Source organism: Erinaceus europaeus, chromosome 10 (assembly GCF_950295315.1).
Source record: "Erinaceus europaeus chromosome 10, mEriEur2.1, whole genome shotgun sequence".
Lineage (NCBI taxonomy): Eukaryota > Metazoa > Chordata > Mammalia > Eulipotyphla > Erinaceidae > Erinaceus > Erinaceus europaeus.
This window is the reverse complement of record NC_080171.1, coordinates 118,267,500-118,281,766: the sequence shown is the minus strand read 5'-3', so window position 1 is coordinate 118,281,766 and position 14,267 is coordinate 118,267,500. Positions and strand designations below refer to the sequence as shown.

Below are 14,267 nucleotides of genomic sequence, written 5' to 3'. Positions count from 1 at the left end.
CGGGAAAGTGGGCCCCACCCTAAGGCTCCAGGATTGGGGGAAATATAGGCTCTATAGTGGAAATGTGAGGTTCCTGCTGTCTTAGGGTTCAAGAAGACAATCGATAGTTAATGTTATCATCACATTATTTGGTAATTGGGTTAACTCTGAAAAGTCCCTTTATTAGGGTTTGCTGTATGATACCCAGTATCTTGTACGTAACTGTGCCACCGGTTGCTTCTGATCTACCTGGGAGTTTCCAAGTCTTATTTCTGCCATGCCTTGTCTTCTTTCTGTGAAGGAAATACAGTTTTATTAGGGCATAAGTTGCTAAAAAGAGAAGACAGCATCTCCTCCTCCTTCCCCAGGATCCTCGAAGCAGCAGGAAGCCCAGCCAGTCTTTTGCTTCTGTGTTTAGATTAGGTCAGATTTGGTGCCCTTGATCTTCATGACTGTGTCCTCTTTCTTTTCCAGGACACTGGGGTTGGAAAATCAAGCATCGTATGTCGGTTTGTCCAGGATCATTTTGACCACAATATCAGTCCGACCATTGGGTAAGTTTCTGCCTGTTCTTCTCTTTCACGTCTCTCCTTTCTAAGAGGTTTTTGTGTGCCTGAGCCCTCACACAGCTGTCACTCCTACCAGGGAGACTCACCCTCGACTGTGAAGACTTGGACAAAAAGTCCAGGGACTTTTAAAGAAGGGGACTACTGTAGCTGGCCATGCGGCCCTCATGCTGCAGCCAATAACCGTTCCTTTGATCTCCGAAGAGTGTATTTCTGCAGTTCATGCTGAGGCTATTTCCAGATGGAGGCAGAGCTGCGGGCGACTCCCTGAAGACTCTGCTTTGACTTGCCCGCTGGGAAACCTGGACACGCTGTCCTCCCACAGTGCGGCCTCTCGGTCGGGACTGGTCGGCTTTCCTTTTCTGAATTAAGTGGCAGCCAGCATTTCTAGTCTCGTGCTTGGGGATGAGAGGGGACTAGGAGGAAGGAGTGAGGAGGAGAGGCCATTCTGGGACCCCAGCCTCAGCATTTACCAGTTCCATTTTTTAAAAAATATTTATTTATTTATTCCCTTTGGTTGCCCTTGTTATTTTATTGTTGTAGTTATTGATATCATTGTTGGATAGGACAGAGAGAAATGGAGAGAGGAGGGGAAGACAGAGAGGGGGAGAGAAAGACAGACACCTGCAGACCTGCTTCACTGCTTGTAAAACGACTCCCCTGCAGGTGGAGAGCCGGGGGCTCGAACCGGGATCCATACGCCGGTCCTTGTGCTTTGTGCCACCTGCACTTAACCCGCTGCACGACGACCCGACTGCCCAGTTCCATTTTTTCCTCTCTTATGGATTCTTTGGCCAGCTGAGCTTCCTGTAGCTGGTTTGCAGCTGCTTCGTCTTTCACTCTTTTAGAACTTACCCCTCACTTCTTTTTCTTTCCGGAGATGTCATACTGTTTACAGAGAGCATACAGACCATCTTCCCCAGAAAGGAAATAGAGAGAAAGAGAGAGAGAGCGAGAGAATCGAGTGAGGAGAGAGAGAGAGACTGTGTGTGTGTGTGTCTGTGCGTGTGTGTATGAGAGAGAGAGAGTGTGTGTGTGTATGAGAGAGAGTGTGTGTGTGTGTATGTATGAGAGAGTGTGTGTGAGTGAGAGAGAGAGACTGTGTGTGTGTGAGAGTGTGTGTGTATGAGAGAGAGACTGTGTGTGTATGAGAGTGTGTGTGTGTGTGAGAGACTGTGTGTGTGTGAGAAATAATGTGTGTGTGTGTATGAGAGAGAGCAACTATGTGTGTGTGAGAGAGAGTGTGTGTGTGTGTGTATGAGAGAGAGCAACTATGTGTGTGTGAGAGTGTGTATGTATGAGAGAGTGTGTGTGTGTCTGTGAGAGAGAGAGACTGTGTGTGTGTGTGAGAGACTATGTGTGTGAGAAAGAGTGTGTGTGTATGAGAGAGAGCGACTATGTGTGTGTGAGAGAGAGTGTGTGTGTATGAGAGAGAGAGTGTGTGTGTGTGAGAGAGAGTGTGTGTGTATATATGAGAGAGAGAGTGTGTGTGTGAGAGAGAGTATGTGTGTGTGTATGAGAGAGAGAGAGACTGTGTGTTTGTGTGTGTGTGTGTGTGTGTGTGTGTGTGAGAGAGAGTAATGGACCACGTTGAAGGATGTTTTGGTGCTTAGGTCTACTTCTCTGCCATTCTGGGAAGGAGGAGAAGGGGGAGCAGTGGGGAGGATGAGAAAAAAAGGGGGGGGGAAGGAAGACAAGGAAAGAGAAAAGAAGGGAAGAACAGGACAGGACAGGGGAGGAGAAGACAGGAATCCTGGGTTCTGACTCACCTGGTTGAGCACACATGGACCCGGGTTCAAGACCAGAAGAAAAGCAAAGAGCAGTAGCCAGAGTGCCTCTGCCTTGGCTCCCTGAGGAGTGATGTTGTGAAGGTCAGACAACGCTCCCCATCGAAGTGGGTCGTGCTACAGGGGAGGAGTCCCAAGTTAGGTGGATTGCCTCATAATCTGGACGCTTCTGCAGACTGGAGCCCATTTTTGGTTTATTAGTGATTTACAAATTACAGGGTTATAGCTCCACCCCACACCTACTGCCAAAACCCTGTGGCACCACCCCTCCCCCCAACACCCCAATAACCACTGCATTTCTCATGAAATCTTAGGGACAATTTCCTTCCCACCCCCCCTTTTTTTTTGCATGTTCATGTGTTAAGATTATCTATATGCCATATATGAACAAAACTATTTGGTAGTTGACTTTCACCAAAGTGCTGATTGACTAAGCATAATCACCTAATCCCCTTAGCTGCTCTACAGAACACATTTCTTTTTACGTTTTTATTTATTTATATGTTAATGAATAGAGGCAGAGAGAAATTGAGAGGGGAGGGGGAAATAGAGAGGGAGAGAGTCAGAGACACTTGCAGCTGTGCTTTACCGCTCGTGACGTGACGTTTCCCTCTGCAAGTGGGGAGAACACATTTCCTTACTCATCTCTGTGATGTACGTCCCCCTTTATAATGTCCTCTGTTTTTCTTGATGATAAAGGCAACTCCCAGAGGACCAATAACGTTGAAGTATAGTCATGGAAGATGGAGGAGAGACTTTCACTGTTCTTTAATTCTTTAATATTTATTTATTTATTCTCTTTTGTTGCCCTTGTTTTTTTTTTGATTGTTGTAGTTATTATTGTTGTCATCATTGTTGGATAGGACAGAGAGAAACAGAGAGAGGAGAGGACGACAGAGAGGGGGAGAGAAAGACAGACACCTGCAGACCTGCTTCACCGTCTGTGAAGCGACTCCCCTGCAGGTGGGGAGCCGGCGGGTCGAACCGAGATCCTTATGCCGGTCCCTGCGCTTTGTGCCACATGTGCTTGACCTGCTGTGCTACCGCCTGACTCCCAGTTCTTTAATCCTTTTTTGCAGAGCTGGGACCTTGTTCGTATGTATTTTTATTGTTTTCTAGCCGACTTTTTCATTCTGATAGAGAGAGAAAGGAGGACGGGAGACACCACCAGTATGAGAGTTCTCACTGTTGCTGTGGCACCCCCCCCCCCCCCCGTGGTACTGGGGCTGGAGTCTGAGTGTGCATGGCAAAGCACGTGGCCTACCTAGCAAACTATTACACATAGGTAGAAGCATCCTCATTCCTGTGCGTGACGTGTATGTGTGTGTGTGTGTATTAGGTTGTCGGAGAAGTCATGACACTTTTTGCATAGTAAAACAAATAATATGTCATGACTTTTCTGACAGCTCACTATGTATGTATGTATATAATATTTTCTTTTTTTATATTTATTTTCCCTCTTGTTGTCCCTGTTGTTTTTATTGTTGTTGTAGTTATTATTGTTGTTGCTATTGATGTCATTGTTGGCTAGGACAGAGAGAAATAGAGAGAGGAGGGGAAGACAGAGAGGGGGAGAGAAAGACAGACACCTGCAGACCTGCTTCATCGCTTGTGAAGCGACTCCCCTGCAGGTGGGGAGCCTGGGGCTGGAACCCTGGTCCTCGTGGGTGCTGGCAGGTGTGCACAGTCGGGTGCTCTGCCGCCTAGCCCCCGTGTGCACATGTTCGTACTCTACCTTTGCCCGTGAACGTTGCAGTTCATATCCTTAGCATGAGATCTTTCCTTCACAGCGCTCCTGTTGGCCCCAGCAGCAGAGCAGTTAAGGGAATATCTTTGCATAAAACCAGAGAGCAACAGGTTGAGATTCCCATTCCGGAGTCCAGCCTTGTCTGGCCCATTGAGTTCACGCCACCACTGAGAAGAGACCCTAGACCGTAAGATGCCATTCCCACATCAGAAGAGCTGATGCTCACATTTTCTTGTGATTCACACTGAAAAAATATTGGCTTTGTAATTCAGACAGATCATGTTGACATCTTGAACATATGTGTGTACGTGTCCCTTGTCTATTTCCACTTTTACAAGAAAATTATGTTTCTTTTCTGCCAGATTTAGGTTCCTACAATAAATGCCATCACTTCCCCGTTGCCAGTACTCCCTCTGCTACAACATAGTCTTTAGAGAGGAAAAGATACCCTGTGCTTTTGAGATCGAAAACTAACAGAAGACGATGTAAAAGGTTTCCTGCGGGAGTCGGTTAAGTGCACGTGGGTTAAGCGCACATGGTGCGAAGCGCAAGGACTGGCGAAAGGATCCCGGTTCGAGCCCCTGGCCCCTGGCTCCCCACCTGCAGGGGAGTCTGCACCTGTCTGTCTTTCTCTCCCACTTCTGTCTTCCCCTCCTCTCTCCATTTCTCTCTGTCTTAGCTAACAATGACAACATCAATGACAACAATAACAGCTACAACAACAATGAAAAACAACAAGGGCAATGAAAGGGAAAATAAATTAAAAAGAAAACTTTTTTTAAAAAAAGATTTCCTTCTATGATACATGTTATATATGGTTGTGTGTCTGCATATTCATGTAGGTAGATAAATAATAGGTATTACTACTGTGCCTGAAGCCTCTAGATCAAGCACAGTAGGTATTAGGCCTATTTCATGGATGAGGAAGCTGAGGACGGTTTCATGAGTATTTGTTCTGCTTACACCGTCAGAGGGGCCTCTGAACTCTGTTCCGGACTGTACCAGAGATGAGGCATTATTTCGCCACTGCAGCCCACCCCCAGTCTATAAAGGGAAGTCGTTGGCTTGGCCTGGATGTTTTATGTTTTTCTCAACTCTGAAAGTCTGTGTTTCAAATAAGGAATTTTTTTTTTCATATTAGGGTTATGCTGGGGCTCCCTGCCTACCTGCTGACTCTACTGCTCCTGGAGGTCTTTTTCTTCCTTATCTGCCATTTTTTTTCTTTCCTGACAGGAAAAAAGAAAGAAAAAGAGAGAGAAATAAAGAAAGAAAAGGAAGGAAAGAAGGAAGAAAGAAAAAAAGAAAGAAAGAAAGAAAGAAAGAAGGGAGGAAAGGAAGGCATCAAGAAGGAAAGAAAGAAAGAGAGAGAAACGGAGAAGGAGAAAGAGAGGCACCTGCAACATTACTCCAGCGACTGTGGGACTGCCGCCCTCCCCACTCCCCAGGTGGGAGCTGGAGGTTTGAATCAGGCTCCAGGCCGCACAGCCGCTTATACACTCTTCCAGGAGCACTGCTCCCGGCCCCCGGGTCCTGCATAGTTTAAAGCCATATTTTTAGTTTCCTAAGTCTCCGAAAATTTCAGGGCACAGTTGATGTGTTATTTTTCCTAATGCTTTGAGTATTTTGAGGAGTGGATGTAATTCTGACTGACATTAAAGTTAAAATAAAAACACATGGGCCGGGTGGTGGCACACCTGGTTAAGTGCACAGATTATAATGTGCAAACAGCCAGGTTCAAGCCCCTGGTCCGTATCTGCAGGGGAAAGCTTCACAAGTGGTGAAGCAGGGCTGCAGGTGTCTGTCTCTGTCCCTATCTCTATCTCCTCCTTCTGGCTGTCTCTATCCAATAAATAGATAAAGATAATTTAAAAAATTAAAAAAAACATTTAAAATTATTGACAGAACTGTCTACGTAAGAAAGTTAAAACACAGATGAGCATTGTGGTATTACGGACCTTTGGTGTGCAAGGCCTGTGCTAACCCCTCTTTCTGTCTGCACGTTTTGTGAAAATTCTTTGCTGAAGCACCCCTCTGGCATTTATAATATGGACTGTAACAAAGATATCACCATATTTGGAATATATATATTAATTGAGAGAAACCAAAGCACTGTTCCATCATTTATCACATTTAAAAAGTTATTTATTTATTTATTCCCTTTTGTTGCCCTTATTGTTTTATTGTTGTAGTTATTATTGTTGTTGATGTCGTTGTTGTTGGATAGGACAGAGAGAAATGGAGAGAGGAGGGGAAGACAGAGAGGGGGAGAGAAAGATAGACACCTGCAGACCTGCCTCACCATTTGTGAAGGGACCCCCCTGCAGGTGGGGAGCTGGGGGCTCGAACCGGGATCCTTACGCTGGTCCTTGTGTTTTGCGCCACCTGCTTAACCCGCTGAGCTACCGCCCAACTCCCCACATTCTTTTAAAAATAAATTTATCTGGGGAGTCAGGCGGTAGCACAGGTGGTGCAAAGCGCAAGGACCGGCGAAAGGATCCTGGTTCGAGCCCCCGGCTCCCCACCTGCAGGGGAGTCACTTCACAGGCGGTGAAGCAGGTCTGCAGGTGTTTGTCTTTCTCCCCTCCTCTCTGTCTTCCCCTCCCCCCTCCATTTCTCTGTCCTATCCAACAACAACGACTTCAATAATAACTACAACAATAAAACAACAAGGGCAACACAAGGGAATAAATAAATATTAAAAAAACTTAAATAAAATTATTTATTTATTTTAATGAGAGAGAGAAGGATACAAAGGGAGAGAGAATGAGACAAGAATCCTGCTCAACTCAGGCTTCTGGTGGTGTGGGGGACTGAACCTGGGATCCCAGAGCCTCAAGCAGGAAAACCTTTTATACATAATCATTATACTGTCTCTCCAGCCCCATTTATCATGTTCTATTTGCCTTTCTTGGTTTTTTCCCCCCCGTAAGATTTAATTACGTATGAGAGAAAGAGAGGAAGAGAGAGAGAGGAGAGAGAATCAGAACATCTCTGTGGTGCATGCGATGCCTGGAATAGAACTTGGAGCCTCAGCATGAGAGTCTGCCATTTCATCCAATGTGCCACTTCTTGGCTCGCGTTTTGTTCTTTTTGCAGTCAGTGCTGGGGGGTGAACACAGTCTCGTGCATTTAAGGCATGTTCTCTGCTACTGGGCCACCTCCCCAGCCCAATATATTCATTTCTATCCGTTGTCTTGGATATGCATTTAAGCACTTTATTTTTCAATTTAAGATTAGCTTTCTTGATGGACTGTTACAGGATTGGTAGTGTCAGGAGGGTACTTTTCCCCAAGACATGTGCCTGATCTCAGCTTCCACCAAACACTTTTAAAGAAATAAAATGTCAGAGGACTGATGAGATGTTGATACTATTGGCTTATCACTTATTAAAGAACACTTAGGGCTTTGTACTTAGTGCACTTGCAGATGGATAATGAGACGCCTCTGTTAACCTTTGGGATGTGTCTGCGAGTTGTAGGAGTAGGGAAGGGATTGCAGGAGCTTACTTACACTGTTCTATTTTTCCTTTTTTTAAAATTAATTTTATTTATTTATTCCCTTTTGTTGCCCTTGTGGTTTTTTTGTTGTACTTATTATTATTGTTGTTATTGATGTCATCATTGTTGGATAGGACAGAGAGAAATGGAGAGAGGAGGGGAAGACAGAGAGGGGGAGAGAAAGACAGACACCTGGCAGACCTGCTTCACCACCTGTGAAGTGACTCCCTTGTAGGTGGAGAGCCGGGGGCTCAAACTGGGGCTCAAATTGGGATCCTTATGCCGGTCCTTCTGATTTGCGCCACCTGCTTTAACCCGCTGCTCTACTGCCCGACTCCCCTATTTTCACTTCTGTGGTTTGCCTTTTCATCCTGGGGTCAAGTAGGAAATCACTACTCCTAGGACCATGAGCACTATGGGGGTGGAGTCCAGGGGGAGTTATTGAGTTTTGGCAGTGGATGTTGTTTGGACCTATACCTTTGTAATTTTGAAATCCTGTAAGCCAATATAAAATCATGAGTAAGTATTTTTATGAAGGACATACTGAGGATGGTATTATCATACCTAGAAAATGCTGGAGAGGTTGTGGGGACAAAGGAACCCTCCTGCACTGCTGGTGGGAATGTCAATAGATCCAACTCCTGTGGAGAACAGTCTGGAGAACCCTCACAAGGCTAGAAATAGACCTAACCTTATGACCTAGCAATTCCTCTCCCAGGGACATATCTTAAGGAGTCAAACACACTCATCCAAAAAGATCTGCGTACACTTATGTTCATAGCAGCACAATTAGTAATAGCCAAAGCCTGGAAGCAACCCAGCTGTTCAAGAACAGATGAGTGGCTGAGAAAGCTGTGGTCTATATACACAGTGGAATACTACTCAGCTATTAAAAATGGTGAATTCACCTTCTTTAACCCATACCCATCTTGGATGGAGCTTGAAGAAATCATGTTAAGTGAGGTAAGCCAGAAGGAGAAAGATGAGTATGGGATGATCCTACTCATAAATAGAAGTTTAGAAATAGGAACAGAGGGAGTCGGGCAGCGGGTTAAGCGCATGTAGCGCAAAGCGCAAGGACCAGCATAAGGACCCTGGTTCTAGCCCCCGGCTCCCCACCTGCAGGGGAGTCGCTTCACAGGCGGTGAAGCAGGTCTGCAGGTGTCTGTCTTTCTCTCCCCCTCTGTGTCTTCCCCTCCTCTCTCCATTTCTCTCTGTCTTATCCAACAACAATGACATTAATAACTACAACGATAAAACAACAAGGGCAACAAAAGGGAATAAATAAATATAAAAAAATCTAAAAAATAATAAAATAGAGAAATATTTTTAAAAATTTAAAACAAAGGGAAAACACAAAGCAAAACTTGGATTGGGTTTGTAATATTGCTTCAGATTAAAAGGGAGGGGAGGGGGAGGGTAGATTTTAAGCTCATTTTCGGGGGGTGAAACAGATCTATGGTGGTGGGAATGGTATTAATCTATACTCTTATTAACTTATAGTTTTATAAATCATTTGTTAAAATTAATTTTATTCAACAATAATAACCAACATATAGACTGATTTTAAATTCTTCCACCTATCCCCAAAGCTGTTTTCCTCCTGTTCTGAGATCCATAAGTAAATTTGCTTGTTGTATCTCTTGCTTCACCTCAATTCTGAAACGGTCTTCTTTCCTTTTGGTTTGCTTGGCTTTTCATGACATTGACTTTAGGAAGGGGGATGGCCGGTGGCACACCTGGTTAAGTGCACATGTTACAATGCGCAAGGACCCAGGTTCAAGCCCCCACTCTTTGAACAATAGTAGTTCAATGTTTTTTAAACAGTGTCCTGGGAGTTTTTTTTTTTTTTTAAGATTTTATTTATGAGGAGAGAGAGAAAGAACCAGACATCACTCTCCTACATGTGTTGCCGGGAATTGAACTCAAGACCTCATGCTTGAGAGTATACTGCTTTATCTGCTGTGCCATCTCCTGGACCATTATGAGTGTATTTTTGCCTCTCTTCCCCTTAAGCTTTCAGTTTGCCTAACAACAACAACAACAACAACAACAAAAAAAAAAAACGCTCAGTATTTTCTCTGGGTGGGGACAGGACGCCAATAGCCCTGTATATCAGTGACCTTCAACAACGAGTTTTTATAGAATTCTGCTGAGGCTTGTTATTAATGTGTTTGAGATAGAGGTCTCTGTAAAGACTGTCAGGGCTAACTGATAATCTGGGGACATTAATTTTCTTTTTTCAGAGCATCTTTCATGACCAAAACTGTACCTTGTGGAAATGAGCTTCATAAGTTCCTTATCTGGGACACTGCCGGTCAAGAACGGGTAAGGATAAGTTCACTGTTGTTGATTTTTAAAGGAAAAACTTTGGGGAAGTCATAATTTCTGAAGGGTTCTTTGTATTAGAACTCTCTTGGTTACGAGTGACAGAAACTCAGACTAAGATAATTTAAACAAAAAAGTAAAAAATAAGCAAACACACCGCCTGGCCCTGCAAATCCCCCTTGAAAACTAAAGTTGCAGCATTTGCAGATGAAGGTATTTTGAAAATTTGGATGAATGTTCTGGCCTATAGATGGCAACCTCATTAGGATGCCTTCTGTTTATTGCTGATGAGAGCCAGTCTGGCACACATGAAGCCACTGCTTGGAGCGTCTCTTGAACTCTTAGTCAGCTGTACCTGCTGGACTCCTGAAATGAGGAGACAAATTCAAGGGAAAAAAAAAGTCAGTTTAGGGGGGTCGGGCAGTGGCTCAGCGGGTTAAGCACATGTGGCACAAAGCATAAGGACCAGCGTAAGGATCCCGGTTCCAGCCCCCGGCTCCCCACTTGCAGGGGTGTCGCTTCACAGGCGGTGAAGCAGGTCTGCAGGTGTCTGTCTTTCTCTCCCCCTCTCTGTCTTCCCCTCCTCTCTCTATTTCTCTCTGTCCTATCCAACAATGAATGACATCAACAATAATAATAACCAAAACAAGGGCAACAAAAAGGGGGAAAAATGGCCTCCAGGAGCCGTGGATTCATGGTGCAGGCACCAAGCCCAGCAAAAACCCTGGAGGCAAAAAAAAAAAGTCAGCTTAGGGACTGTTTGTTTACATATCCTTGTGTGTTCTCTCTAGTCCATCAGCTGTTTGTTTGGGGCTTTTTATTTTTAGGTTTTACCGTAACTTCAAAGATAAGTCTTCTTGCTCCTTCTTTTTACCTTGACCGTGAAACGTGGTTCACGCTTCCACAAACAAATCTTGATTCCTCTCACATTTGACTATAGTCATTCCTTGTTGTGGCCTAGGAGGTGGTGCAGTGGATAAAGCACTGGACTCTTAAGCACGAGGTCCCACGTTTGATTCCTCGCGTCGCATGTGCCAAGTGAGCTGGTTCTCTCCCCACTCTTTCTGATCGACAAATCAGTCACCCATGGGTCTCTACAAGGGAATGGCTTCAAGACTCCTGTAGCAAACTCTTGGAATGCTCGAGTCCTTTTGTGTTGGCCTCTCACATCCACACCTCCATTCTTGGACTCACCCAGCTGATATCCAGGGTAGGTTGTATTCACAGAGGTAGAACGTGCAGAAATGGAGGCTCAGCTACATTAACCTGTTTTTTTAAAACATTTTTTTGAGTTTTATTTATTATTCGAGAGAGACAGAAATTGTGAGCCGTGGGGGAAATAGAGAGGAAGAGAGACACCTGCAGCTCAACTTCACTACTCAAATTTCCACCCTGCAGGTAGGGACCAGGGGCTTAAACCTGGGTGCTTGCGCACTCTAGTGTGTGCACTTAACCGAGTCCACTACCACCTGACCCCTCTATTTTTCATTTTCGCCAGAACTTAACTCAGCTCTGGCTTATGGTGGTCTAGGAGGCTGGCCCTGGGACTTTGGAGCCTTGGGCATGGGAGTCTTTTTGACCATTATGCTAATTCCCCTATATTTGCAGAACTATTCAAGGAAAAAATTCTTGTGTAAGTGAAGCTGTACAGCTCAAATTCATAGTGTTCAGACATCCCACCTGTGGCTACGCTGACAGCTGCTTTTAATAAGCACAAATCATTTATCAATCATTATTAATAGTGTTAGGACGCAAAAGCGGCTCTGCTCCATGCACCGTGCCTTCTCTCACACAGCTCGCTGAGATAAGGACAGCTTTTTCTTCTTCTTCTTTTTTTTCCCATTTCTTTACTGGGGAATTAATGTTTTACATTCGACAATAGTTTGTAAATACAATAGTTTGTACATGCATAACATTTCTCAGTTTTCCATATAACAATACAACCCCCACTAGGTCCTCTGTCATCCCTTTTGGACCTGTATTCTCACCCCTCCCTCCCACCCCAGAGTCTTTTACTTTGGTGCAATACACCAATTCCAGTTCAGGTTCTACCTGTGTTTTCTCTTCTGATCTTGTTTTTCAACTTCTGTCTGAGAGTGAGGTCATCCCATATTCATTCTTCTGCTTCTGACTTATTTCACTTCACATGAATTTTTCAAGGAAGACAGTTTTTTGAATTGATTTATCTATTATTGGATAGAGACAACGATAAACTGAGAGGGGCAGGGGAGATAGAGAGGGAGAGACAGAGAGATACCCACAACCCTGCTTCACCACTCACGAAGCTTTCCCCCTTGCAGGTGGGGAGCAGGGGCTTGAACCTGGGTCCTTGGGCACTTTAATTTGAGCACTTAAGCAGGTGCACCACCACTTAGCCCCAGGATAGTTTCTGATATCCAGTGACAGGTAATGATCACTGAAGCACAGAGAGGTTAGGTAAATGATTCAGGGTTACACAGTTAGGCTGAAATTTTATTCTGGCAGTCTAGGCCCTGAGCCTTTGTTCTGGTAGGAAAAATATATACATTAAAAACAAACAAACAAAAAACCACCCAGCTGAAAGTAAAATGATCTCAAATCCCATAGCCCAGGCATTTCTGTCTCCACTCTTGGAATCCGATGGCCTTTCTTCATGTATGTCATAGGTATTGATAATTTTACGCCAATGGAGTCATGATATCTTATAATTCACTCTCTCTCTCTCTCTCTTTTTTTTTTGCCTCCAGGGTTCCGCTTGGGCTCAGTGCCTGCACTACGAATCCACTGTGCCTGGTGGCTTTTTTTCCCCATTGTTGTTGTTGTTGGATAGGACAGAGAGAAATTGAGAGAGGAGGGAAAGAAAGATAGACACCTGCATCCCTGCTTCACTGCTTGTGAAGCAACCCCCCACCCCCTGCATGCGGGGAGCCGGGGGTTCAAAGCAAGTTCCTTGCACACGTCCTTGCGCTTTGCACTATGTGTGCTTAACCCAATGCACTACTACCCGGCCTCCTATAATTTACTCTCTTCACCTGATGATAGTGTTCCTTAGGTGAGATTTCTCTGTGATCTGACGTTTACTTTCCTATTGTAACATATTTAAGGGAATGGCTACTTTTGATGAAATTTAGGATTCAGAAATAACTGTTATAGCTTGGCCCATATAACCATCCTGAAACAAAATAGCAACAGAACATTTTTCCTAAGGCCATGTATTTTCTAATTATTCCCACTGCTTTTCCTAACATTATTAGCAGCGATTACATGACTGTGTCTGGACTTTAAACACATTATTACTGCTAGCTGTGCAAGGCATCACTCCGTGCCCTGGAGGCTTGCTTTGTGCGTGACCCTTGAAGCTTCAGGGAAGAGGGATTGAATTTGAGACGATAATGTTGGCCGAGTGCTTTACAGACTGTAGATTTGCTGATAGCATGTGTGTCATATAGCTTCATGGCCTTTGTGGTCATGATCCCTGTGACCCTGGAAGGAAGGCACGATGCAGTTGTGCTCAGGCTGTCCTCGGCTGGCGTCCCAGGGCATAGAGTCTCACTCTCTAGCGATGGCAATTTTTCAATCGCTTTGGCAGTCTGTTGCCAGAATTAATCGTGCTTCTAATGACGCTGCCTAATGTGTGAGCTAAAAATAAATCCCCTGCTGTTGCTTGTGCTTACTGCCATTTGTTCTGTCTCATTAATGGTTGGAGTCCAGTGCGTTTTATCTTCTCTCCTTATCTGTCCTGAAATCTGCTGTGCTTCTCCTTAGCTTTCATAGTCTTAAACACACAGAATCTCTTTGGGTTTATGACTTGACAGTATTAAAGAAGAGACAGAGGTTTTGCTGGTCACCTCAGTGCCGGGCAGGTGCTAACTACTCAATATTTGCTGAGCTGTGGACCCACAGAACCAAGTTCTGTCAAGCATACATGACATTCCGGCTAACGGTCTACTCACTGATAATTGCTGACTGGATACCATGCTTGTAGTATGAATGAATTTGCTTTAAAAATACCTTCCTCTTTGCACTGGAAATGTAAAAGAATTGCCCCCTCTTCCCTATCTGTATAAAAAACCCTGTTTTTGTTCTGATGCCATCTTAGTTTTTTTAAAAAATATATATTATTTATTTATTAATGAGAAAGATAGGAGGAGAGAGAAAGAACCAGACATCACTCTGGCACATGTGCTGCCAGGGATCGAACTCATGCTTGAAAGTCCAAAGCTTTATCACTGCGCCACCTTCTGGACCACGCCATCTTAGTTTTTCTTGTCAATCAACCATGTATGGTGGGTATCCTGATATTCTTTTTTTTTTAACCTGTTTTTTATTTTATTTTATTTATTTATTCCCTTTTGTTGCCCTTGTTGTTTTATTGTTGTAGTTA

General features: G+C 44.3%; 1 protein-coding gene across 1 annotated transcript in view; it reads left to right on the top strand.

Annotated features, from left to right (window-relative positions):
* RAB31 (RAB31, member RAS oncogene family) overlaps positions 1–14,267 on the top strand; it is a 145,110-nt gene that overhangs the window by 54,831 nt on the left and 76,012 nt on the right. The window contains exons 2-3 of the mRNA XM_007517165.3: positions 454–533; positions 9,823–9,904. Of these exons, the coding sequence (XP_007517227.1) occupies positions 454–533; positions 9,823–9,904 (162 nt within the window). The remainder of the gene's footprint in view (positions 1–453; positions 534–9,822; positions 9,905–14,267) is intronic.